The sequence below is a fragment of the Sebastes umbrosus genome, chromosome 15 (genome assembly GCF_015220745.1).
Source record: "Sebastes umbrosus isolate fSebUmb1 chromosome 15, fSebUmb1.pri, whole genome shotgun sequence".
NCBI lineage: Eukaryota > Metazoa > Chordata > Actinopteri > Perciformes > Sebastidae > Sebastes > Sebastes umbrosus.
The window spans coordinates 13769386-13797371 of NC_051283.1; the positions used below are offsets into that span (position 1 = coordinate 13769386).

General features: G+C 41.2%; 1 protein-coding gene across 1 annotated transcript; it reads right to left on the reverse strand.

Annotated features, from left to right (window-relative positions):
* Window positions 1–2199: 2199 nt before the first annotated feature.
* Window positions 2200–27952, reverse strand: ptp4a2b (protein tyrosine phosphatase 4A2b). Its single transcript, XM_037794907.1, has 7 exons — window positions 27799–27952; window positions 7460–7752; window positions 7025–7133; window positions 6839–6931; window positions 6620–6750; window positions 5138–5212; window positions 2200–3443 (listed from the first exon to the last, which is right to left on the reverse strand). The coding sequence occupies exons 2-7, from the start codon at window positions 7462–7464 to the stop codon at window positions 3332–3334; spliced, it is 525 nt and encodes a 174-aa protein (XP_037650835.1). The 5' UTR covers window positions 7465–7752; window positions 27799–27952; the 3' UTR covers window positions 2200–3331.
* Window positions 27953–27986: the final 34 nt, after the last annotated feature.

Below are 27986 nucleotides of genomic sequence, written 5' to 3' on the forward strand. Positions count from 1 at the left end.
CAAAACCGTTAATTTTTTGTGAGATAAAAATGCTCTATAAATATTTAGGGTCCATAATTATCAGTTATTTTTCATAATCTGAGCACGGCGAGCAGTCAGTCAGTCTGGCGCAAGTGAGATAAGGAAAAATTGAGAGGCAGACACAGTGGCACACAGACAAAAGGCATTTCAATTAGGGAACATGGGATCCTATAGTACCATTTTGCATCTTAACAACCCAATACAATACAATACAATAGGTGTTTGCTTTTGGCCCGTCGTCCACCATTAATTCTCAGTTTTGGCCCTCCGAGGGAAGACGTTTGGGCACCCCTGGTATAGAGTTTGTTCTCTGCATGTCTGTGTGGGTGTTCCTCAGTCTAAGTTGCAGGCGTCGAAGAGATGTGACGCATTTCAAATCAAAGTAACTTGAATATTATTGTGCACAGTTGCGTTGGTTATGGTTCTTACTGGTATCCATAGCAAGCGGCATCAACCAGCCATTTAATCTGACACTGTGGTGCCTGTAACCGATCGTTATACTTATATCTGTTAAATCAACTTAACTGAAAGTGTTTTTTCTCTAAAACCTGAGATAGGAATTATTGTAAGCCACGAGGACAAGGTTATTCCCAGTCCAATAATCAAGAATTTGGAGAATCTGAGGTGAAAACATAAGGTGAGAGTCTCAGAGACGCAGCAGGCCACTGTGTTGTCTTGTGCTTTCAACCCATTGCACAGCAGGTTTGCTGCTTTGATCATTGTCTCACCCAGCAATCATTCATCTACTGCGTTACAGCAACACTAAGATCCCGTTAGCTCTCAGTGACACCTATTGGTGCGGAGCACGGCACACAGCGCCAGTCTGCAGAACACTATGAAGTGTCCATGTGTGTCTGTAAACAGATCCAAAGAGATGTTCTTGTTTCGGACTAAACTGGCACTACACTGAAAAATGTCCCCACTGTGGGACTGATAAAGGAATATCTTATCTTATCTTACTACGATTATAACATAACATGGCCAGTTATGCAATCTGTTTCTCAAGAACTCAAAAAGATCACAATCACAGACCAAAAGAAGTCAACTGGGAAATGTGAACGCCAGTTGTATTAATTGTAGTGCGATAGACTGTCGACAGCTTCTCAACTGGAACGACGAATACAAATGTTTAAATCAGTGTCATACATTTCAGCGTATTTGATATTCATATTATTCAAAGCAGACGATGCAGCAACTGAACTGTCAACACGAGCTCATTTGTTTGCAGTTCTGCTGCATTATTGTAGGCAGTGACAATAACTAACATATCAATCCCCAATGCTTCTTCTCACTCATAAAGGCCAAACTTCATTGTCATGTCAAGTTACTAATCAGTGACGGTTCTTGTTTTCATTAAAATGGGTGGATTAGTGACTTAACACAATGAGGTTAGACATACTGTTGTAAGTGCACTTCCTGTATGCCTACAGCTTTTGGCCATGACAGGATCTGAGCAGCAGAGGGGGCTACTTCCAATTGGTTCAGGTATTGGCTTGTGTCGTGATTACCAGTTGCCGTGTGAGTCATTTCTCAGTACCAGGGTGTCCTGTGCCTTCCACGTGGTGCTGACTCACTCTCTGCTGGGGAAAGGACATGTAGGGCAGGCTTTGACGGACATGCCTCATGAGCACACGCTGTCTGGGAGACACTAGGAGTGTTAATCATCAAGTGCAAGGTGGCGGCTCATTTTCAGAACAGGATAAAAATGATTTTGTTGCGAGGGACTGGTATAAGAAATTCCCACATATTGACTTTTATGAATTAGGAATCTTGATTTAAGGACTAAATGGAAAGAGCAGCAGACATTTCTACTTGAATAATGATAGTCTAGCGAGGGGGTTCTCAAACTTTTTGGGGCCAGGGACCCCCCAACAGGGGAGAACGTTTTCCAAGGAACCCCTCATAATCGTAACACCGATTAAGCCTATGGTCACTAACATTTATATTGCCACAGATCTCATTTTGAGAATCACTGGTCTAGACAGACGGTTCACACCCATATATCAAGCAATACTAACCAGTAAAAGTTTGTCTTAAGTGCCGATGTTAACTCCAATTACCTGCCTACATAAAAGGTATAAACTCCATCACCTCATCTACCACACCCTCTTTAGAAATGCAAACCACAAAACAACCAACCTTCAAACTTTTAAGAGGCAGGAAAAAAAGACGCAAGTATGCTTTTTATTTCAATTTATTTATCTTTAAAGAACCAATACGAATTGGGGATGTTTTCAAAATGGGTACAATGATAAAAAACTGACCATTTCATTCTTCTCCACCTTGTCTTTCAGATTGAATCTTAGGCTCTGTGTGTGAGTTTAAATATGCATATTTATTTAGGAAAGTCCTATTGTAGCCCCGTTTGAAGGAGGATGAATGAAAGCAGGAGAAGTACCTGTTGTAGGAGCCTGTTTAACTGCCTGGATGAAGTGGTCTGAAGTGTGTGTGTGTGCGTGTGTGTAGGATGCTCAGCAGGGTTTGGTGGGCTTATCTGAGGTGGACTGATTATTGCACTCCAACAAGAATTAAAAAAAAAAGAAAAAAAAAAAAGACATGGCTCTCAAAGGATAAAAAAACAACAACAAAAACTATTGGATAACAAAGTGTCCTTGCCCCTGCCAAACTCATATCTGCCACACATATCATATCTTGTGAATAAATATATCAGACATATTCAAACTGAGTGAACCCCTAAACTGAAAGTGACTTTAAGCAAGTGAAGGGTTAAAAAGGAAAACATTACTGCATTTTCAGGTGAACCTTTGAGTTTTTGTGCAAAATAAAAAAAAAAAAACCAATACCAAAATGGACAGTCACAAATATGTGTTCAAAGTTTAAAAATGTATTTTAAAAAGGTACATCATTCTGGCCTAATCATAATATCAATAATTAGAGGAAATAAAAATCATTTAACATTACATCTTTTCATCACCTTTGTTTTGTGTAAAAAATAAAAATTCACAAAATGGAAAATGGTATTCCATGATTACAACTGAAACAAAAGAAAAGAAAAGAAACAGGATGGACTCGAGTTGAAAAATTCTGGCCCGTGGTTGAACAGTATAACCGGGAGGCGGGCCTTATCTGTGTGCTTTGACCTTCCATTCATTGGTTCGGCTGGTGGATCCCCAGATCTGGATTCATTCATTCGATCACTCGTTATTTCTCTGATCAATTAACCATGACTCAGTGTTAACAAATCATCACAATAATTACTGATAGCACTCTCTTCATTTTTTTTTTGTTGTACTCTCCCCTTGGTGGAAGATTCCCCACTAGATGCGCATAAGAAAGATGCACTGGCAGCCTACTGCACGCAGCAGTTGTGGCTGTTGGTATCCTTGAACTTCAGACGCATTTTGGGTCTGTATTTCTCGAGGTAAAGAAGCTGTTTGGAGTTGAAGGCTCCACGTCTCTTCCTATGAAAAGAAGAAAGGAAAAAGGGAGGGCAGAGGATTAAAATAATGATATACACAAGAGAGGACAAAGGGCACACCATAGCAGACGCTGTGCTCATTACTGCAGTGATATACATTACACTGTGAACCTCTGCAAATTCCTTAGACAATACTTTGCACATTCCTTCACAAACCTGTTCAGCTCTTCATTTTTAAAATGCATATATTGCAAATATTCTTTTTATTTTTTATTTTAATTAATATTATTATGCTACTAGCATAATTATTATGCTATGCTATTATTCATGCTTCTTGAATGTTTGTAGTACTGGCATTTATCTTCTATTTCCTCTACTATGTTTATGGTTACGCACCAAATATAATATATATTTGGTTATTATTATCGCCGTTATTGTCGTTGCTTTCGTCGTTGTCATTGTTGTCATTATCATTATAATATGGGGATTTTTTTATTATACTTCATTTTGTTTGTTTATTTGTTTCCTTAACAAACGTTCTCCTGTACTTTTGTATACAAAATGTTTTTTGTTTTTTTTTTAAATGTGAAAACTAATAAACAAAGTCGGAAGAAAAATATATCAAGACAAATTCCTTGTATGTGAAAACCTGTCAATTAAAACTCTCTCCGATTCTGATTAATGGAATACTTCGAAATATATAGAAGATCAATACCGCTCTTATACCTGTCTTTTAAATATAAGGCTACATTCTGTTAGCTTAGCTTAAAACCAAGACTGCAAACAGGGAAAAACAGTTAGCCTTGCTCTGTCTAAAGGCAGAAAATCCACCTGCCAGCACCTGTAAAGCTCAATAATTAACACGTTACATATTGTTTGTTTAATCTGTACAAATACTGAAGTAAGAACATAAACTTCTAATTTTATGGGGGTTTATGTGCTGTATTTCTTGGCTTGGAGCAGTTACTTCCTGGAGTCTCCGCCAGTCAGGAGGCGAATACTATGAGTGTATTTCCCAAAAAGTATTCCTTTAAAAAGGCACGGCAAGGTAAGGACATTGAAACCGAAGCCAACTTCAACTGAAGCCTCTCGTGTGTGTCAAGCGTGTTGAAGAGCTACGGTGGTCGATGCAAAAACGTGAATGGCTCCATCTGGAGCCATATGGAGCTAAGTCGGTGCTTAGATGAGTGTGTGTACGTGGGAAGTGAGTGGTGAAGCAAGAGAGAGAGAGCTGCGACGGGAGAGAGTAACGTTATTGACTCCGGCCCAAGCAGGAAAAGTTAACAGAGTTTGGTTTGTCTGTTCTGTAGAAACATGGCGGTGCAACATGGCCAACTCTATGAAGAGGACCCGCTCCCTATGTAGATATAAACGGCTCATTCTAAGGTAACGAAAACACAATTCTTATTATCAGGTGATTATGCATTAAAGAACTCATATTTATTAATATTATATTCCATTTCTGCCAATAAATCCCCCTAAATGCTGCACACTGGTCCTTTAACACCAGACACATTTGTTTCTAGTTGTAGTACCAGGCTCGAGAATTACCACCTGCTAGTAATTTGCAGACTATAAACAAACAAATGCCAAAATTCACAAGTTGTCAACATCAACAAACCAAAGAAACAAAAATGTATAACTGATTAACCTCATAAGAGGCTGTTAATGTCACATCTATTCACACATATTGCACCATATTACTGATTCAAGACTCAATCTTTGGAGGGTACTTACTGCCTTATGAACTGCACAGCATCCTCATACCTCATCCCACTCTCAATGAGGGCTAAGGCCACCAAGACTGGAGCTCTGGGATGTGAAGAAATCCAACGGACCGGTTCAAGGAGACAGAGAGAGAATCAGAGAGAGAGAAGAGAAGATTAAATGCCAAGGTTCACATGGTTCCATAGTAATATGGTGGAGGGGAAGGGAGGGGGGGGGTTTAAACCTGGGAAACAGGCCTGGGAAATCAACAGGGGTGCACAAGTTCACTGTTGCCCTGCTGGGGCACGCTGCTCACACCCTGAGCCTCACACACACACACACACACACAAAACTGTGATAAGTTACAGTAAGATGACCTTCTCCTTTCTCACCAGATGAGACAAAAATAAATATAAAAAGAACCACTTGGCGGGTCGGATCTCAGTGCTGACAGAGCATTTTCTTCAGTGGCTTCACACAAAATTCACAAGGGATAGTATGCGAGAATGAAGGGATTGAAAGAAAATGAGAAAAAACAGTGCGATAGCGTGGAACGAGGGATGAGAATATTGTTAAAGAAAGGACAAACAACAACAACAAGGCACATTACTGCAGCCGCCCACACTACGAGAAAGCTGGCTGCTGTAAAGCAGATCAGACTGCAGTAAACACAGGACAGGGAAGAAGAGGAGATGAATTCAGAAAATGCCAGTCTAACCAATGCTGGTAATTATACAACCTCTGGAATGCAACAGCAATGCAAAATGCTGAGAGCCATTGAGAACCGATTGGCTTATTGTGCGTTTGTGGTCAGGAAAGACATTTTAACACTAGTTCGCCCACGTCACGGGCTTCTGCCTTCTTTGTTTTCACACTTGTGTTGTTATTCGGCATAACTCGTCTGTAATTCACTGTCACATTGGTACATTGCCTGAGCAACCTTCATGACCAACAGACAGCTCACATGCAAATGTAATTGCGTTTTCTTTTCAAAGTCTGCAGCGGCAACAGACTTGTTGTCATTAATGACAGATAACCTGCTGGTTATCTATTTACAGAGCAGGAAGAATTCAAGATACTGAATTAATCACCGGTGTATATTCAAAATGAGACGGAAAAGAGCAGGGACTGATGCACAGGTACAGTGCAGCACTGTGTGATCAATATGAATGAATGAAGAAGCAACAAATTCTAACGGGAGAAGGAGGGTTGAGAGGAAGGCTGGATTTTGAAGATTAGGAGAAAAACAGGCTTATTTTTTAGACACTTGTAATATTTAACTAATTCATTCTTTCTGCAACGGTCTCGAGCATGGATCTCCTGGTTAAAAGTCTGGTGTTTGTTGGACCCATACACCCACCATAAGTGGTCTTTCTCGCTTTTTATACTACGTCACTAAATCTTACCGTAGCACCGACTAGAATTTGAACTTAGACCAGAGGCCGTTCAAAAGTTGACTATACAACAATCCAGTCAATCTTCACCACCAAAACAATGCAGCTCGCCACTCACCGTCCAAGACCAGCCACGCAGTGCACAGCGATGCAGCAGCCAGGTTCCTCTCGAAACTTGGTGTTGAGCAGCTTGAGCCAGTCGTCCACAATCTGGGTTGGAGGAGGGGCACCGTCATCGAAGGGCCAGTCCTAGAGGAGATAGAAGAAGAGAGTTGAAAAAGGCGAAACCATACAATAAGAGAGGCCACCACAAATATGTGCGTGTGTCAACTCTTACCAGGACCTGAATCCCCTCCTTCTCTACTGGAGTCTTATCATAGGTGGCATCACAAACTCTCACCAGTGTGTTCACTTCACACTTTTTCAGGTCCTGACAAGACATCAAAAACGAGAGGGGATTTTAGACACGGGACTTGCAAAGAAACGCACATACAGATACCAACACAGACAGATGTGGGCGTACCTCGGTGAACTTGTTGAGCGTGGCATTGGTGGGGTTGTGGGTGATGACGAACCTCATGCACTCGTAGGCAATCTCGACTGCAGCGGGGCGGTTCATGTTGGCGAGACGGCTTAAAAAACAATTACAATACAATACTCTTACAAAACAAAAGCGACTTTTGGCTCAGAAGTCAGCAAAGACTGCTAGGAGATTTATATGTTCAGAAAAGGGCAGAATAAATAAAAATGACAACACGTGGTGAAAGATGGGTCAGGAGGACAACAGGTGTTCAACTATGGGATGATGTACACAGAAAAAGGTAACAAAAAGGATAAACTAGTCCACAATACTCCGGGATGTAAAAAATGAATTAATACAAAACCAAAAAAAATTAAAAGAATAAAAAAAAAAGAAAAAAGATGGAGAGACTATCCAGGAGTCATCCAATCAGTTTACCCCATTCAGGAGAGCTGTTTGTGATTGGCTGTTCGAGGAGAAAGCGGAGAGCAAAGATTTCTCGTATTGGTTGGGACAGGGCAGGGCAGTCGGGCCAAGGACTACGCGGTATCCCAGGGGGCCTTTGGATGAGTCAGCAGTTCCTAGTATGCTGGCAGTCAGGGGGGTTTCTGGGTAGCGTAGTCCCTCAGGGGGCGGCCGATTCACTTCTCCACGGAGGTGAGGTGCTGTGCCTGGCAAAATTCTCCGCTCACACACGCCATATAGGTACGGCTCAAGTCGACACAGAAAGCCTGCCAAGAGAAAGATGAGAGTGAGGTCACATGATGATAATGACTCACCTACGGGTGAGTGAGCTGTTCATAAAAGAATAACAGTGCGGGAAGCCTTTTTATATTAACACTCTGGGTGATTATTTTATGTCAGTTTCAGAGAGGTAACCAGCAGGTCACTTGGTAGATGTTGAGTAAAATGACAGCTGGTGAAGAGTGCTGTCTGAATTTCCTGTCAAACTTTTAAACTTGTTACAGTACAGAGCGGTCAACAGTAGTGTTAGGTTTCATCAAAGTCAGACACCTCCCAGCAGATTGTCATTATTACCATACCTGGTCAAATATGCAGCTGTTAATAAAATTCAAATATCAAAGTTAGAAAAGTTCATTTAGGAGTTGACTTTTCTCTGACTGGTTTGAACACGAAAATGGGCAACTGGATTATTTCATATGATTCCATTAATTAATAAACAAGGCAAGTTTGTGATCATGCTTGGCAAAATTATATCTTGAGTTTAATTTACAGAAAATAAGAGAATATTTAAATCGCAATATAAATTATATTATTATTATTATTATATATTTTCCTCAAATAGTTCAGCATAGAGCTGCAACGATTAATCGATTAATAGTTGTCAACTACTAAATCAATCGTCAACTATTTTAATAATCGATTAATCGGTTTGAGTCATTTTTTTAAGAAAAAGAAAAAAGAAAATTCTCTGATTTCAGACATTTGAAGACGTCACCTTGGGCTTTGGAAAACACGATCGATATTTTTCACCATTTTCTGACCAAAAAACGAATCGATCAATCGAAAAACATAACCGTTAGTTGCAGCCCTATTTACAACATAATCTTGATTTCCACAATCCCTTTGGCAACCTTTTATATTTCTTCTTGATTAACTAAAACATGTAATCACAATGGGAGAAGACAGTTGCATCATAAACTTAATTTAGACCTTTAATTAGACCTCTGTACTGAAATTTGAAAAACATGTAATTTTAAGTCCAGTAGCTCAAAAAAAGGTACCATCATGACCGTGTGTGCATTAGTTGTGCGTCTGCTGTGAACCGACTACGCTTTTGGATTACATCACCCCCCTGTCAATTCACCACCTGTCACCAAAATGGAAACTAATAATATACTCAGTATGGAGCGCACACACGCGCTTCACAAGGGTGTCTTACAGAACAGGTAATGTCTGGTTTGTAACTAGCCAGGGAGCAGCCAGTCACACTGTGCCAAGTCCTTGACAGTCTAAACGCAGCCGCCACAAACTGGCTGGAACCGTCTCAGAGCAACACGGGAGGGAGGTAGGAAGGGAAAGGAGGGGGAAAGGAGAGTAGAGGGAAAGTGGATGACGAGAGCGTACGTACACACACACACACACAAGTGGTGGGCGGGAAACGGCGAGAGAGGGCTTGGACTTCAGCACCGTGTCACAGGCAGTAGTCACAAGGTGAGGATTGCAGGGTGGGCAAAGCTTCAAACAGCCCCAGCATTTCAGTCCCACGCTCCCTCTTTTCACCTCCTTGAGACTGACACAAGACTCTCTGTCTTCTCTTTCTCTGACTCTCCATTCCTATTTCACTACAGGTATTAAACTTAACTGTAAGACGGTAGGGCTGGGACGATACACCTATCTCCCGATCAGATAATATCACGATGCTTGGGTGCCGATTCAATATGTATTGCGATTTTTAAGTATTGAGATTCGATATTACGATTTATTGGGATTTTTGTTTAACACCAGACCATGGGAAAAAGTTAATCATACACTTCTAGGGACTTTTAATTTGGAAAATATCTAAATTAATACAGTAAAAATGTTTGATTTTCAGCATGTATGTAGTCAGAGTCCACCCTTTTCTACTTTCTGCAGTTTGTTTTGATGACGGATACACGACGGATATGGCGTCATGTTACTCAGACTACAACGATAAAAGAGGTAACTTCGTTCCCACCCATACTCTTAACCCCAGCTGTTTGATTTCTAGTACAGTTTTTTTTTTTTTTTAAAGAGCCAGATAGAGACATCTAATCTTTTGCAACCCCAAAGCCACTCTTCAAAACTACATCAATTCTCTCTTTTTGTCTTTCTCCCACCCACTACCCCAGTGTCACTTATCCTCTCAGTTAACTGCCTACCACAGAGCCCCTGTCAAGGGGATGCATCAACCCACTCTCCTCCGTAAATTTCTATCTTCCCCTCCGTCTTTTATACTTGGCAACAGCCACAAGGGCACTCAAAGAAGCCTTGACTTTTTTTTTTCTTTTGCGTGATGGCCGAGATCCTCCGTGACGCCTTTAATTACCGCCTCTGAGCAGTACTGAACACAATGTGGCATTGCTGCATGCAGACAACTGGAAAAAAGGGTAACCAGACGTTAAAAGGCGTGTTGGCCTCTAATCCTCCAGAAAGAAAGAAAGATGGACAAAAGGTGAGAGGGGGCAAAAAAACATGTGCTTTTCACCTGTGATACGTGACAGTGGAAAGGGGAAGCTGACAGTTAAGAGAGACTGAAACATGGAGGAAACACTGAAGTACAAAAGAGCCAACAGACACACCAAGGACACCACAATGACAGCTTATGCTAAAAAGATGAAAAGCAGCTGGTTTGGGGATGGTTTCCCAGATGCACAAAGTGACTTCATACAGTCTGCGTTTTAAATGCAGCCAATAGTGGGGTTACCAAGAGCAAAAAGGCCATTTCAAGGTTCACACTGGTATACATGAACTGAAAAACATCTGGGCTAGGTGGGAAGTAATAGCAACTACTCTAACATACATTGTATTCAGTGAATGATTAAGTCCAACATACTTCTACCGCACTGATCTGATGGAGACAGTAGAAACAATACACTTGCCAATAGGCATGTCTCATGTCAACTCTTCATAAACTATACATATAAGCAGTTTAGTATTAATAAATATGATGAATAATAATAAATAAAAACATCTACTGTAGACACCTGCACCCTTGGCCAGTCTTGACTGAGCTTGTCAATAGAGAAGTGAGTAAACTGTGGTAACATCAGGCCTGCGCTGCCGGGAAGACATGCAAATCACTCTGAAATTTGCAAACTGGTTCTGCAGTTACACACTGCACAGATGCCGGAAGAACAAAACAAACACACATACGCAGATACCCAATCTGTTTGTAGAAGCAAAAACATGTTAAACCACACAGGAAACAAGAAGCAGCGTATACAAAAGTCTAAAAACTGTATACTGAGCAACCATCAGCTGAGTCAAACATATGACATGCCGTTACTTTACCATTTTAACTTAATACAAACAGTGTATGCCAAATGATACAGTCATTTGCTGCCGCACAGTTTGCAGAAGTCAACATTTTAAATTGTTTGTTTTGTCCAACCAACAGTAGTGTTGCACGGTATACGATACTAGAAAAGTAACACAACACCCTGTCGTTAAAAACGGTACGATAACATTATATTAGTACCGATACTTTAAGAATTATATTGTTTTAATAAGAGATTTCCTATGAGTTGCGTCGATGTGCGACAGCGGGGCAGTGTGTATGTGCAGTGCTCTGCTTTAGAGGAAGGCATTGGGATCCTGCGGGCCGATTTAACTTTACTGCGGTTTCGGAGCAAGCGGTCAAAAAATAAACTTTGGGTCCCGGAATTTGGCCAGCACTAACCAGAAAGATGGAGTCAACAAATGAAGTTGAAAAGCATTAAAGCAGGTCATGAATCATACGCCGTCGTCGGCTGCACAGTCTTGCTCTGAGCTGGTGTCTGTATCAGCGGAACACTGGTAAAGAAAACAAGGAAAATAACAACGCAGCTCTAATTACCAAACCAAATGAACCAATAAAATTATATTCACCATCTTTTCTGAATCTATCCAAGCATCTCCTGTTATTCAGCAACACATAATCCACCAAAGAGCACGTGTTAAAGTATTATATTACCTTGTTTGTCATGACATTGTTCATGAACAATACTTCAACACAACACAGGGCTTTACTTTAGTTACTATGGTGTCTTCCTGAATTTAGCAGCTTTTCTCCCATCAACTTTTCATAAAACTTCATCTGAATTTATTATCGTTGTGTGGGTTTTTGTTTTGAAAGCCTCTCCGCCTGCAGTGCTACTGATGCACCAGCGGGGGCGCTGTTTAACAAAGAAATATAAAGATAGCCTAACTATCAAAGAACTCACATAAACTAAAGTATAGGGACATCACATTACTGCATACAATGTACATTTTTAAATTAATACATTTTTACATTTTTAATTAATAAAAAAAAAGACGTCATCTATTATTCCATTTCTTTACTTGATGTTTTAGGTTTTTGCTGTGGTATCGATTCAGTATAGGAGATATTTAGGCAGGGTATCGTATCAAAGTCATAATGTTGGTATCATGACAACACTAACCAACAGTACATAACTCAAAGAGTTTACCATTACAGAAAACTCAGAAACCCAGCAGACATTCTCATCAGAGAAGCTGGAACCACAAAATGTTTGAAACGTTTGTTGATGTTTACCAAAACTGTCATTATTCAACTAATCATTTCAGCTTTTACATCCATTGTATCGATCATCTCGTCAAAGCAGCATCTCAAAATTCAATGAACCAACACCTCTCCCAAAAATCTCGTACAGTGACTAAGGAGAAAGAAAAGACGGAGAGAGAGCAAGATGTGAAGTGAGAGAGAGAGCAGGGAGTAGCAGTGCTAGCTGATAAGGACACTGGGTATCTCAGAACAGAAAAGGACACACAAACCTAAACAGGTGATAAAGAATGGGAATCGGGACATGGGTAGCCTGCAACTGCTAACTCATCATTTTAGGATGAATCATCGGTCTGTCTGGCAGAGTATAAAGCCATGTCAGGTTTAAGAGCAAACTGAATGAAAAACACATTCCGTTGTAGCGTGGTTTGAGTGCAAGAGCTGAGGCAGCTGTTTATTATCGTGATTATACAGTAGCAGATTATATGATTTAATATTTTCCATTGACAAAGCAATAGATTGGAGCAGTGCCTGAGGAAGTTGTGAAGTTATCACAGCTAAAGTGCACAGAGACAACTGCTACAGTGGGAGTCCTAATTGAAAGCCTTCCACATTGTTGACTGCTATGGGGACTCCATAACTGCAGAGCTAAGACCGTGGGCAGCTCTAGCTGACACCTGATAGCTGTCAGGTGGCCGCGCACCACCACTGCTATATACATCAACTATGTAAACCATGTACATAGTGTAGATAGTCACAAGCTGGCTGTGGTAATACATTTGCCACAAGGGCGAGGGGGTGGTTTCTAAAATTAGAAAGAACTCTCTCTCTCACACACACACACACACACACACACATACACAAGCCCAAATGTCTGGACACAGAATATACAGACTGGAAGAAGGGCACGGTGGCAAAACGTCAGACTTAAATGTGGAATGTCTGAGTCCATCTTCTTCCCCCCCTTGTGAAAGATGTTAGCATTGCATGCAACCCTGTCTGGTGGTCTGAGGTTGTGCCTGAGTCTCGCTGGTGTTTTGTCTGGAGCCAGACTGGGCATGACCAGACTGTACTGCCTTGAAGGGCTACTTTTGCTGTGTGGGAGCCGAGTCAAGAAGCAAGGGGGAGCGCCTGTCATGCATGCATTGGAGGGATGGATGGTGAGGGGGAGTAGGGAGAAAGCTCTGCTCTCCTTGGGGTGAGTGCAGCTTGGTCGGCACGGGAAAGATAAAAGAAAGATGAGGAGACACTAGATTCAATTCCAAATAAAAAAGTCCATACTTGCGCACACCTATCACGATGATCAGACATTTTGGTCACAAGACATTGCCCCACATACCCACCTGCTTGCTACACTCAGTGCACCTACTTCCTTTTACTGTCATTGAGACTATTAACTCACGCTACATGCTTTCATAAACAAAAATACACACACGCACAAAAACAAAGTGAAAGGGAAGTACAGTGGAAAGCGCTTATAGTGATCACGGATACAGTGATCAACCACTTATATGGATCAAAAAGCTTGTGACAGAATCATTCCTTATCAAGTAGTGGTCCTTCCTAATCAAGTAGTCCACTTATAGTGTTCATTTTCGGTCTTTTCATACATAACATATGTAAAAAAACATTTTAAAACTATGTTAGATAAACATTAATTGAATTTTTGTTTTGTTTTTTACTTTACTCCCTTGATACTTTGCCTCGCAGACCTCCTCTTTTCCGGCTGGATACCTGAGGCTGATGCTGCGTGCACATTGATATCATGACGGGAAAAGGAAAGTAATTTTCTCTGAATGTAAAAACAAATGCGCACGGAAAAAAGCGCCCTTGTCAAGTGTATTGATAATGCCTCGTCACGTAATGCTCCCAAAGTAAATCTTTTTCAGATTCTCAACCGGCTCTGTGGGACACATGCAGACCGGCGCCCGTCTCTGGTCATGCCGCTACCAAGTGAGAGAACGAGGAGCTCGGGCAAAGGTGCGCCGTTTATCTGTATGCACGCTCGCTCCGCAGAGCTGGCCAAACACGGCAATGCCTCATGTACCCTTGGTGAGGGAAAAGACAGAAGTAGCGAGCCAGTAAATAGCAAAGTGGTCCGTTTTATTACTTTGTATTCATGTAATAAATACACAAATGTCAAAAAGATGGTAATCTGCATGAGAAATGATGCACAACAACCAAAATTTGGTTATAATAATCATCCGCTTTTAGTGCTCAATTTGACCCAGACAGATGTGGTCACTATAAGCGGTTTCCACTGTATTACTTTCTCCTTTCAATTCTCTGATTGATATAGCTAGCAGCACTGATCTGAAACTCACAGGAGGAAACCAATCAAACAGAAACTGTCAATCAGTGGGAATAGAAACGGGGCCAAATGTCACAGGGGCATGTCTTCATTCCTGGCCTCTGTGAATGCCAAACAAAAGATAACAGATACGCTTGGAAATGTCAAGGAGGACAGGGACAAAGGAATAGTAACATGAAGAAAGCTGGTAAGATGTGAAGAAAAATCATCAAGAGGACATAACAACGGATAAGCAACAGAGGATCACACCTGCCCAATGGTCCAGCTGGGTCCTTGCAGTGACGTCAATGCTGTTGATAGGCTGGGTGGGCGGATTTCACCTAAAATCGGAGCTGTTCTCAACTTAACTGTGTGCTCACACCAACAAGAGATGAAGAAACCACTATTCATTCATTTCAAATGAGTGCTGGGGCACTAGAAGAAAAAGCAACAGCTGGTTGGGAGATCTCAGTGTCTTGGTGACAGGGAGAAATTGATCAGGGGCCAAATTTACACAATAGCTCTACTGACAAACATATGCCTTCTTTTATGGTGTTTTTCACGGTTGTTTTTTCTGGACCTGAGGGCATTTTCACAGACCTTGGTACATTTGGCTAAGTGTGAAAGTGTCAAACTTGGGTGTGGGCCAGACAAGCCGTCTCTGACCCTGTTCAGCCCTGGTATTAACATGCGACCTGGGTGATTTGATGACAAGTGGACAGCTGTAAGTACAGGTGTGAATGCACCCGAGATGCATTGAGATCCGATTGCTCAGACCACATTCGGAGGTGGTCTGAGCTGCGTGGCCACATTATTTTAGCAGTGTGTACACAAATGTGACCCGGGCCACATTGAAGGACCGCCTACACAACTGACGGACGTGTGTGTGAATGCATATGTGTCCTGCTGCCTGAGCGCATCCAAACGATGCTCCGCCACCAGGAGACAAACTAGTGCTACACAACTGTGGTTAAGCATGCGCATGCGGCTGAGAGCAACAACTGCCAGGAGCTGCCCAGGCGTATGACACGCTACTAAAACAAAACATGCCGGTGGGCAGCACAATCCTGCTCGGCTAAATAACGGAGCTAACAGCTAATGTTATCGGAGGTTACATAGAGTTTCATTACGATGCGTTCAATATCTATTCAGTAAAAAAGTATTGGGCAAAGGTAAATTATAACATTATCAAGATGTGTTCAAATGTAATCTTGTCTTAGTATTTGGCGGGATAAAAAAAAAAACACTCACAAAAAGTTGATTGTGTTGGATTCCCATTATCAAGATAATTGTGAATATCCTCACATAAGTGACTTGAAAAAGCTGTGTAGCGCGCTAGTAAGGTAAAGAAGTGAAAAATGAAGTGAAAACAAGCCTTATTTAAAAACAATAATACAGGAATTAAAGATTTTTGTATTTATCTTTATTTATGCAGGGGGAACTTATGATTTATGATTACCTTGTTTCAGATTGTTTTTCCCTAAAAAAGGTGCGTGTCATATTTGTGCTGCAATAAAAAAGACAGTATGTTTCATTACATGTAAGGTAAAGTGATTCCAGTATGTTTTGTACCATTTTAAGAGTTTTAAGCATATTTTGATGATTATCAGCATAATATCCTGAATAGCAATTATTTTGACTAGGATGATCGTGACATGAAATATTTATATTGCACCATGCCTAATTAGAAAAAACACTGTACTATCGCAACGATCACTGCAATGAGATTACTTTCAGTCTGATACTGTGCATCAACACCACGGCCCAACCGTCTTGAAATTAGCCTAGTGTGAAGTATGTGACATGTGACACATGTCAGTGGGAACTAAGTAACATGACAAGCAAGTTTTCAACGATTATTAGTTTGACGTAGTTGGCATACTTTCTTGCCAGGAATGCCTGTTGCGAAATGAATGTACAGGTCAGGACTCTTGTGTATGCAAAGAAAATATCTCCCAAACAAATTCTGGTTCAAACTCAAGTATCTGGGTCAGAGAAATGTGAAAATGCTCTTAATGTAACACCCAAAGCCCTTAGTGGGTCACAAGATAAGAGAATTAACGTCATGCTCAATAAAGACAAAAGCATGCTATGGACTCCCGGGACACAGTCCACGACTGAAGAGGCCGCCGGTTAATGTGGGGTATGCTGACAGGTCACCACACCATTCCGCAAACAGTACACGAATAAAGGCAGTAGTACGTAGCTCTCACCTCACAGTCATGTTTGAAAACACAAAGACAAACAGACAAGCAAGCAAGCAAGAAAGCAAACACACACACAAAACTACAATAAGCTACACTAGTCAAACTTCTAATCCTTTTTCAGAGTCTCACCAGTTTATCAAGTCTAACAAGCGAGACTGAAATCTCCAGGCAGGCCGGGACAAGACGGCATTGGGAGCTATAGGCTTATATGCAAAACTCAAACAGAGATCCTAAACTGCTGCTCTGCCTTCCGATGAACTGCAAACCCTGGGGTTTGCCAACGGGAGCCTCGGGCTGAAAGTGATACTTCAAGTCGAGTAGATTATGTGTGGCCTCATGCTTTGTTGACTTAATTCTGATAACGTGCCCGCCCGTGGGTTTCTGAGAATTTAGTTATAGAGCAGGAAAGACCTGATGCACGTCCATTCAAAACTTTTCTGAGAACAGCACCTTCAGGTTAAATAAAACTGAAAATGTGTGCATTATCATGAGAAGGCAGTTAATAGTACATTTATGGAAGGATGGACAAAAAGCAGTACAGCAAAAACAAGAATCTGTGAATATGAGCAAAAATTATAGACTACCTGCTTGGACCCAACCACCGAATCAGAGCCTTATAATTGGGACATGAGTCACAAATGGTCACGTCTGTGTTTACCTGTGTCGAGGCGGAACCGTGCACAGACAGTCTGACTCAGGCTTGTGGTCGTCTCGGTTTGAAATATAATAAACCTGTGTTTTTCACAGGGCGATTACTACCGACCCCAAAGAGATGCGGTCTCCCTACTCTGGGAAGTAGTACTTGAAAACGGACTCAAAAGAAAACCACAGGACAAGACGTCTCTGTGGTGTAACACAGAGTATTACTCTCAGTCCAAAATTCAAATGTGGAAATAGAGTGTGCTTGGGAAATACCTTTAAAAACCTGTAAGCCAAAAAGGCTTGGTGTCAGATTACGACAATTAATAAAACAAAGATCTTATGACAAAATGAAAACCAAGATGGCAACACTATATAAAACTTTACTTTGCACTTGCTTGTAAAGAAAAAAAACATCCCTCCTCTTATAGCCAGTAAGTGGGTGGACTGTGTTTGATCAAGTCTAGAAATAGGTTGGAGGTACAGGCTGATCCTCCATGAATGAAACACTCCAATTCAACATAAAAATCCTCAAGGCTGCCGACAAGTTAGATTCCTCCAACCCGTTGAAGGGTTTATATTCACCACAGCGTCTAACCTACCCTTGCTCACACCCTTTTAATCTGCTCAAAACAATAGTGAAAGTGGGCATGCAATAAAGGAGAGAAGCATCAAAGGTAACTGCACTGACAAATGGCTTAGCGCTAACATGAATGCTTAACTGAAGTGTGGATGAGGCTTTAAATAAGAATGCTGTTAAAGGGCAAAATTGATGGTCTATTTTCCACATTTATTAGTGCTCCGTTTTTAGTTTTAAAAGTATTTTATTACAGAAAAACTTCAAAAGAAAGCAGAAGACTCTTTTAAATACAAAGTACTAACAAGTTGTAAAATGAAAGGTTAAGGGGCGAACTCTTGCTAGGCTTGCCGCGGTAGTCAGTGTTAAACAAATTACGTACCCAACGACCCCACCGTTGTTTTGCTTTTTTTTATAGAAATAAAACCCATTTTGTTCATTTTGGCATATCAGCACCGTGTTATCAATACATAGTCGAACGGCGAACGCTACAAACTGAAAGCAAAAGTGTCTGCTTCGTACGGAGTCTCAGCACAGAGTAGCAGGAGTCAGATTTCACACACGGGACAGGACTCAACAAACAAAATGATGGCGGAGGACTTGGTGTCAAAGCGAAAAGCTAAAGCGCCTATTTTGCAATATTTCGGATTAATCCCCAATGCTACAAGGGAACTATAATGTCAATGAGGCAATCACCGTGCAGAGGATAGAGCGGTTAGAGCCGGTGTGTGCGGCACAACGGCGTCGGTTTGAAACGTACTGCCCGACAACGAAAGCTCTACCGGAGAGGCGAGACACACAGCCACTCAACGGTAAAGATCAACTACTTTTCTTGTAAAATATCCAGTGTGATCTGTAACACCAGTGTTGTCACAAGTTTATTAAGCGGTGGGAATTCCCTCACCGTCACATCCCTACCTCTAGCTCACCCGGTAGAGCGTGCGCCCCATGTAGGCTGAGCAGCCATGGTTCGATTCCGACCTGCAGCCCTTTGCTGCGTGTCATCCCCTCTCTCCCCCCTTTTCTCTCATTCTCCAGCTGCACCAATAAAAGGCAATAAAAGCCCTAAAAAATTATCAAAATAATAAATAAATAACAGGTTAAAAAGTAACCAAATGTCTGTAAATAAAGAGAGTACAAGCTATGATATAACATGACGTCCTGACGAGAATAACTTTGACTCTGAGGAACCGATGCAGAGCTTTTTACGTTGACACTGACAAGCTTAAAATATTAATATGCTTTCAAGAATACTGGCAGTTTAAATGCTAGATTGCTAAGAATGACTCAGGACTCTTTTGGTCTGTATGAACAATAAAAAGACAGTTGCTTGACACTTGCTTTCATTCGAAATATCACGGCAGACAGTGGTGTTTCTTTCACTAGAAAGCATTTGGTCAAGCATATTATCAGTACAGACACCGCTTTATAGAGGGCACAGTAACTAGACATAAGTCAAGACTTTCTTTAGCCAATTTACGGCTAAATTAACTATTTAACTAACTAATTATTAACTGTTACTATGGACAGCAGATTATATTTACAAGCAATTGTCGATTAAAAATGCCAAACCAGTATCTATTAAACAAATTTGCTTCTATGTCGTAAAACATGCCATCTGCGTATTATACAAAGTCTTGCTCTGTGGTTTGTCAGAACGGAGACAGCAAAAACATGTCGTCAAGATAGAGGCTGTGAAATGCTGCTATGATGTGCACTTCTCCTTCTTGATTAGATCCACTTATCACTTAATGTTTTCTTCGTCTACAGTAACTCAGTATGTTATGCTGTTGTAAATGGGTGTGCACTTTAACAGCATATATAATACTTGCTGTGTTATTGGCTTTTAATTCTTGTGATGCTGTGCCAAGCCTATATTTATTGTCTCATTAGACCATTTGTGGTCCGTGTTTCTGTGAGAAAAACACATTATTGGCCTGAAATAGTCACACGTTTAGAATAATGAAAAAGATTATGATGGCAGTTGTTTTATTGACGAACTTAATGTTGTTGACATTTTGTTAAATGGACATCCTCATTCTGTCCAGTACTCAGTACAACAGGTTACTTCTCTCTGCTCCCAGAGGACAGAAGCTAATCTGCCCACTGAGTACTTGTTGTTCTGGCGTCTTGTATCCGTGTACACTGGGCTGGAGACGGGAGGTGAGAGAATATGTAACCCCTTCTATTTCCATGAACAGACGAACACCCCGCATGCACGCACTCGCACATGGCAAAGCCCACTTATCACACTGCTTTGCAGCCTCTGAGTGAGCACAGATAAACAGTGTGACGATCAAAGGCCTCTGATAGCGCTTAAAGGGGAGGGCGAGGGGGGGGGGGGCAAGGACTGATCCGTCTCTGGAAAGGACTGAAAGAGTCCAGGGCTTAGTACCTTAGAAATGGAAATGAAAAGAGGAAAACATATCCAGACAAAAGGCCTGTTCTGTCCTCGCTGTGGCCTAGTTGCACTTTTAATCACACTTTTCACAAAATTAAACACCTGCATAATAGACATAACTGATAATAAGCCAATAACTTAAAAGAGACAGAGACCAAAAAACGTTTGCCATCTATTTCATGCTATATATATATATATATATATATATATATATATATATATATATATATATATATATATATATATATATATATATATATATATATATATATATATATATATATATATATATATATATATATATATATAGTATGAATGATCAATGTTTACATTCAGGGTTAAATATTAAAAGAAAATACACTTCATTGGGACATCCCTAGTTAGAGCCCAAATGATTGAAACATTAACCTGTTGGAGCCTCAGTGGTTTGAACATTTTCCTAATGTTTCAATGGATCACTAAATGACTGTTGAAACTCATCCGTATAGAACAACCACTGATATGATGTCGCAATGAAGTTTAAGGTAAGTCTGTATAGGGGAGGAAGGTACTGCTTGTAAAGTAGCACCTTTCATCAGCCTACAAATGTTTGAAATAACCATCTGTACTCTTAGCAATAGGGCCGGGACGATACACCTACAGTAACTCCCGATTTGATACAAACACGATACTTGGGTGCCGATTCGATATGTTTTGCGATTTTAAGTATTGTGATTCAATATTATGATTTATTGCGATTTTTGTTAATGTTTAATCTCATGCATCCATGGTTAGCTCCATCGGGGCCATTTTAATGCATTTAGCATCAGCTGCATTTGACTTTGGAGATGAGAGTGACGACTGGCTCGACCGCACGTTAGCGCAATACGATGACGTTTCCTGTCCATGAAGAGTTAGCATGCAGCTTTAGCATGATTTCTAGCTCTTCCTGGCAATGTGTGAAACCCAAAGTGTTTCCATACTTTACTGCATGTGTAGTGTTTACCGCTTAGGATTTAAAATGTGAGCGTGATGGACGCATCCCCGTGAACGGCAGACCCTCCGTTGTTTTCTGCTTCCTCGCTTCGGCTTTGTTTTGGTTTTGAAACGGATATGACATCACGTTACTCAGACTACCGCTAATAAAAGCGGTAACTTCCTTCTACCTCTGCATAGACTCAAATGAAGCAAATACATGTACAGTATATCAATTCTACTAACATATCTGTCTATATTAATGTGTATCACAATTATTGATCGTTTCTCAAAACTGCTGCATCCGCCCCAGACAGGACAGTGAAGTTTTCCACTCTGCTCTATTTAAGTTTTCATCTGGAATATGGGTCGAGGGACTATATTCAGCCAAATCTGAGCTCCTTTGATAAGTCATAATCTCATGTCACAATCCTCAGATCGGCTCCAGGACGACATCTCCCAGCCTGGAAGGACACATTCATCACAACAGAGAGCCACACCTCTAACTGTTTGCCAACGCATCAGGGCATGGATAAGTTAGACATTAAACTGACAAAACAAGAAATTAGTAGGTGGAGCAAAGACGTGTACAGTTATAGAGCCTGATTAATAAATCAGAATACAAGGCGTTCCTTCTACATGCCAGTTCACAATTACTTTCATTCTGACAAATAACTGACAGCCGCTTCCTGTGAAGCTAAACTAGTTTTATAGAGACCAAAGGTCCTTTTGTGTATTTTACTGGATCATGGGTTCATCTAAGTATTTAGTAGGGGTGGGAAAAAAACAATTCACCTATGTATCGCAATATTTTTTCACGATTTTGAAATTGAATTTTTAAGGCCATAATCAATATATTTGCTTAATTTGAGTCTATGCTGAGGTAGAAGGAAGTTACAGCTTTTCGCGTTGTAGTCTGAGTAATGTGATGTCATATCTGTTCCGAAACCATCAACCAACACAAACTGCAGCCTTCCACAACGAGGAACTACAAAGCGGCGGAGGGTCTTTATGGATACAACCTGCACCCTCACATTTTAATCCAAAGTGGTGAACACTACACATACAGTAGAGTATGGAAACACTTTGAGAAAAGCAGAACTAGACATCATGGCTAAAACTGCATGCTATCTCTGTCATGGACAGGAAACATTATTGTACTGCAGTAACGTGCGGTCAAGACAGCCGCCACTTGCATCTCCGTGGTAAAATCGGCGGACGGTACAACTATAGTGCACCCATATACTGACATTTATGTTAAAGGCATTCAAGCGGCTCTGATGGAGCTGACCATGGATGTATAAAGACAAAGGAGCTGACGGTAAGAGCTAGCAACGTATAGCGGAAGTATACACATATGACTACATCTGGTTTTCAAAATAAGAAGTTAACAAAGGGAACTGTATATACAAAATGCACATATGAAAAATATAATATTGTATTATATTCACCAGAAGTATAAAACATTACATGTCCCTTATAAATTAGAAAGGAAATACCACTAATTTGTGAGGGAAATGTCTTTGTTTGATTTCCAGGTTGCCGGAAAAAATTTAATAAATAACGCCTGAAAAATTTGACTTCAGGACATCTCTGACTCCATACATGCTGAAAATCAAACATTCTTACTGTATTAAATTAGATCTTTTTGAAATTCAAAGTCCCTAGAAGTGTATGGTGCAATTTTTTCCCATGATCTAGTGTTAAAAAAGTTAACAAAAATTACAATAAATCATAATATCGAATCGCAATACATATCGAATCGGCACCCAAGTATCGTGATAGTATCGAATCGGGAGATGGGTGTATCGTCTCAGCCCTAGTCGTCAGATAGTCACAGTCGTATAATATGCTGACTTTTGGGTGTTGACTTTTTATTTTTCCAAGGGGAAAGAGGAGTGGAGAGTGATAAAATGAAAAAGAATGCAAAGAGAGAGGGGATGCTAGAGATCTAAATAGAGAGTGAAACATTGCCTGGGCAAAGCAACAGAGAGGCAGAGAACAGAGGAGACACAGAGAAACCGGAGGAAGAATAGGAGGAGGGGCTCAAAAAGATGAGAAAAGTTTCTGAACTGAAATAAGTGGAGGACAGAACAAGGAATAATAATGTATTAGTTTAGATATTTTCCAAAGTAAAAGTCCCTAGAAGTGTATGATTCAACTTTTTCCCATGATCTATCGCTATACATCTTGAATCGGCACCCAAGTATCGAATCGGGAGATAGCCCTAGTATTCACATGTCAGAAATATATACCAGAGTCAATGTAGGACACAATTACTATGACTGAAATCATAGTAATTTTCTAATCTAAAATAGAAATAACTTTCAGGCCGACACTCCGCAACAGACAGACCCAGGCAGGAGACTGTCTGCGCACATTTTTGCCGAGAGGTGCAGAGTCCCACTGTGACATCAATTCTTCTGACATTTGGAAACCAAGTTGGCCTTCTGACAGCGGCATCAGGGGATGCCTGTTGCCATACCAACGATTATCTCAGCAGTAGCAACAAGTGCTCCTGTAGGGAATTTTGGTGTCCCTTGTGAAGAGATCAGAGAAGAGCAATGGTGCGCTCTTTAAACATTCACAGAGCCAAGCTGAAGACGCAGTAGGGGGTGAGGAGGGGGGTGGAGGGGGGGGGGGGGGGGGGGGGGGGGGGGGGGGTATTATGGCTGCCCCTGTATACACATCTCTATGAACTTTTTAACCTATGAAATCCAACTTGCTTACCAGAAGCATCAAATATCCCCTGTGATTTGAGTAGAAATCCATCTTTTTCAGATTATGGCCACAATGAATTAGTCTGAGGTCATGTTGTGAGAGGTAGTCACACATTTCATGCGTTTAATAAGCGGCTTAAGGAACTGAAGAAAAAGCCAAGCCCCAGTGAGAAGCGAAACAGTGCCTAGGCAATAGCAAAACACAGCAAGCTTGTTTATGTGCAGCATTTTCTAGACTATAGTTGCTTCAAAACTAGAACACTTTCTGGATCAGTTATGGTGAGCAGCTACATACACCTACAAACAACAGCTCTAATAACAATAACAACACACTTTACTATAGCATGTTTTGGCAAAGGACAGTGTTTCCCCCCGGCTAACTGCAGCTCTAGCTAGACATGGTAGCTGTAAACACAAATAACAAAGGAATATCCTATTCCTACCTGTTGCTATAGTTTCAGTGAGCAGCCTTGCAGCAGCAGCATCTAGAAGAGGTGTCAATCTGTCACAGACACTGCCAGTACTACAGAGCCTTCGCTTTATCCCAGCGCTGTGGCAACAACAGTAAACGAACGCCGTGCCGACCAGGGCATGATTCATTAACCAGCACACAACGCATGAAACACACAAAGTGCCCATGGATACCAATGCATATTTATATATGGCTTTTCACTAAAGGGCTGAAATGAGAAGAAAGAAGTGAGGGCATCTAATCCCAGCTGTCCACTTTGATTTCCACACAACAAAATCGCTCTGGAGCCAGGGATCTTAGCAAGCTAACAAAAAAACAAAGCTTGTGTTCCATTCTCACCGCGGCCAGACACCCAGGGGCATAACTAGATTTTAAATTGGCCAAATCTGTTGAGCCAGCCGCTGTGGAGCAGACCTCTTCAACCCTACCTTTCAACACTCACAGCCACCCTGTGGCTAGATGGGCTGAATGCCAGCAGGCAACAACATAGGTGTTCCTCTCCCCCAGTAACCTCCATGGTAAGTTGGTGTCATGTTACTGTACACCGGGCTTGCCTTTCTCTGTTACGGTAACCAAGGCTGAGAACTTCCCCACTTGTAACATTGCCTTTAGACAGAGGAACCACCCTTCTCTGTTGGTGTTAAATGTCATGGCCTACTACGAAACACATCAATCTTAACATACACCAAACAATTTATAAGCATAACAAGGCAATGCAAATTGAAGAAATGTTTCATCCAAGTCCAACAACTATGCAGCAAAATGGAGGATTAATCTCACAGTCTCACGGTATACAAACATGCACAAAAATAAGGTAAAGGGTGTTTTACTTGAAGTGTGGCATCTCTGGAATGAGGGCTTCCCACTGTATAGGCCTGCCTTTAGCTGTGGGCTGTGCTCTGACTGGACTGAGAGGAGCTATGCTATTTCTAGATTGGGCTGTCAATTAGCTATAACATAAAGCAGGTCATCAGTATGAGTGACCTACTTCCGCAATAAAATGTGAATAGAGCATAAAGACTCTGTGTTATTCTGTAAAGCAGGGGACACACCAAGCCAACATCAGAGAAGTAGCGGGGACAAAGGCTGCCCGTCGAGTCGCTCACGTCGCCTTTGTCTTGGCCAAAAAGTTGCACTTGAACACTACAAGACTACAGCCAACGGCCAACTACCATGTACGCCCTGCGCCTGCGTGAGATGAAAGAACTCTCCACACCAGCAGATGGCAGTAGTCGTATTTGTCATTCAAAAAGGAAAACCGGAAGACCGAGGACGGCGGATATACAAGCTGTTGTTATGATACGTACATGTAATAAGGCGGTGTTTGCCGACTATTTTCACACAACTTAGCTTCATTCCAGATCGCCATGTCGTTGTGAAAATATCGGAGTGATAAAGAAATTATGAAAAATGAGAAGAGTATTCTGTGTTTTTCCTCTCGACTTTACTCGTTGGCTTGCTTTCCTCACGTCCGTCTCTTCTCGAGCACGGATTAATTTAAGCTGAACCACCAATGAGAGTGATTTCTCTCACCAATTGCCGGCGTCGCCGATTCAACATGCTGAATTTGCAGAAAAAAAAACTCTGATACCAGCAGACTAGAGCCAACGGTGCGGGACACACCGTAAAAACTAGGCCGACGGGACCCTCACCGACGGCCCCAAACTGTCCAACGGCCGACCGTCGGTTTGGTGTGTCAGGGCCTTAATCCTAGTCTGTATGTGTATTACAGATTATAGTATTACATACATTATCATAACAAGGATATCTTGCTGCTTTTACTATACATGGCCATGCCCTCAGTGCGTTTTGATAAGTGAAAGCATTAAATGCATCTCATCTCCTATATATTCTCTGCTGTCAAATTAGGTCACCTTTGCAGTGACTCATAAGCAGGAATGTAATTAGCTTACCTGTTACACCAGTTACTCATTGACTCATCCGCCCATGTTGGTAGGAGCGTTCAAAAAGCTATTCATTTTGTATTAACCACCCACTAGAATGTATTACAGAGGGAAGACTGAAACCATAGGAAGGTCATAAATTGAAAACTGAGAGGCATGGGAATGTGCTGCGGCCTTTAGTGTCACAGCTGCTCTAGTCAACTTCCTCCCTCAAGTGCATTTCCTCATTTCACTTCATCCAACTAGCTAGTAAATAGTTGGGTGCTTTCTGTTTGAAGAAACCAGGCAGTGGGTCTAAATTATAGACCCACACAACCTCAGTGCTAGCTACATTTTTTTTTTTTTTACATGAAAGGCTGATTTTTCTGAGCCAAACCGGCTAGATGACAATAAAAAACAGCAGTTTGCACAATACAAAGACACGATATCAACAGACAAAGAATATCAACCAATTCTTTTTGTTATATTAAGATGTTAGCTTTGTCGTGTGGCTTCATAATAAATGGGTCCAACCATGCCATCTGGGTCAAGATTTGTCACAAAGGGCGGAAGGAAGGCAGTTAGCTATAGCTAGCTCAATCGCCATCTATACCTCCTCTAGCAAAGCTTTTCTCCAACCTTTCAAACCTAAAGCTGAACACTAAAAGAAGCTGGAAAAAAACACTGGAAATCACAACTACACTGGTTATATTTTAAACAGCAGACGTGACAAGTTAAGACAGCAAATGAAACGTTAACAGAAGCTAGATGTTGTCCAAGAGAAGCTACCTTTTACTGATACACTGCACAGCTAAGGCTAGCATTAGCATTAGCTAGCCTTTATTGTATAAAACTGCGGACGACGTTGTGTTTGGACAATAACATTGCGTCACACAGCACCTACAGTGCTGTATTTCCAGATACAATTAAAACAAAGTGGCTTAATATTGATACTCGTGACGTTAAAGCTTTACATTAGTATTATTATTCTAGGAAATAGCCTTAGCCCTATTAGCTAGCATGCTAATGTAGCTACATTAGTTAGCATGCTAGCTCAGCTCCGTCACTTGGCAACCAGTCCAGAGATACGCCAAGACTTCACTGTATTAAGTTTTAAACTAGTTAAATTGAGGATAGATAACACAAATTGGATGTTTATTTTGTTAAATAACACAATTTCCAACAGTGTAACGTAATAATATTGTAGCAGGTTTAAGCTTCAGCTCTGCAAGCTAATGTGGCTACACACTGGTTCGTCTACTACTACTTACTTTACCTTGTGTTGTTGCTAAATCATCTAGCAATATATGTTAGTCTAACTTTTTAAAATCAGGCTCTTGTAGATCTGTGTTGTTGTAATCGATCACACACCCAGACACACACGTTCAAACACAAAGGGTTAGTTATTAGGTTATTAAAGTTACTTACAAAGAGCAGGCTGAACATTGAAATCCCGTGACTACCCCGGAGAAAGTGGAGGGAGTGTAGAAAACCCGCTGCCAGGTCGCCTTTTTGTTCCTCTTCAATGTGGCAGCAGCTTGAATGCTCGTCGGAGAGGAGAGGAGACTGTTGTTGAGGAGGAGCCTCCACAGCTTCACGGACTGTCGGAAATATGA

What these genes read in the sequence shown, in the direction of transcription:
- ptp4a2b (XM_037794907.1), bottom strand. An exon ending in AGGAGGGGATTCAGGTCCTG is followed by an intron (nt 6,751 to 6,838) that starts GTAAGAGTTGAC and finishes TATCTCCTCTAG; the next exon opens with GACTGGCCCTTCGATGACGG. An exon ending in GCTGTGCAGTTCATAAGGCA is followed by an intron (nt 3,444 to 5,137) that starts GTAAGTACCCTC and finishes TTCTTTTCATAG; the next exon opens with GAAGAGACGTGGAGCCTTCA.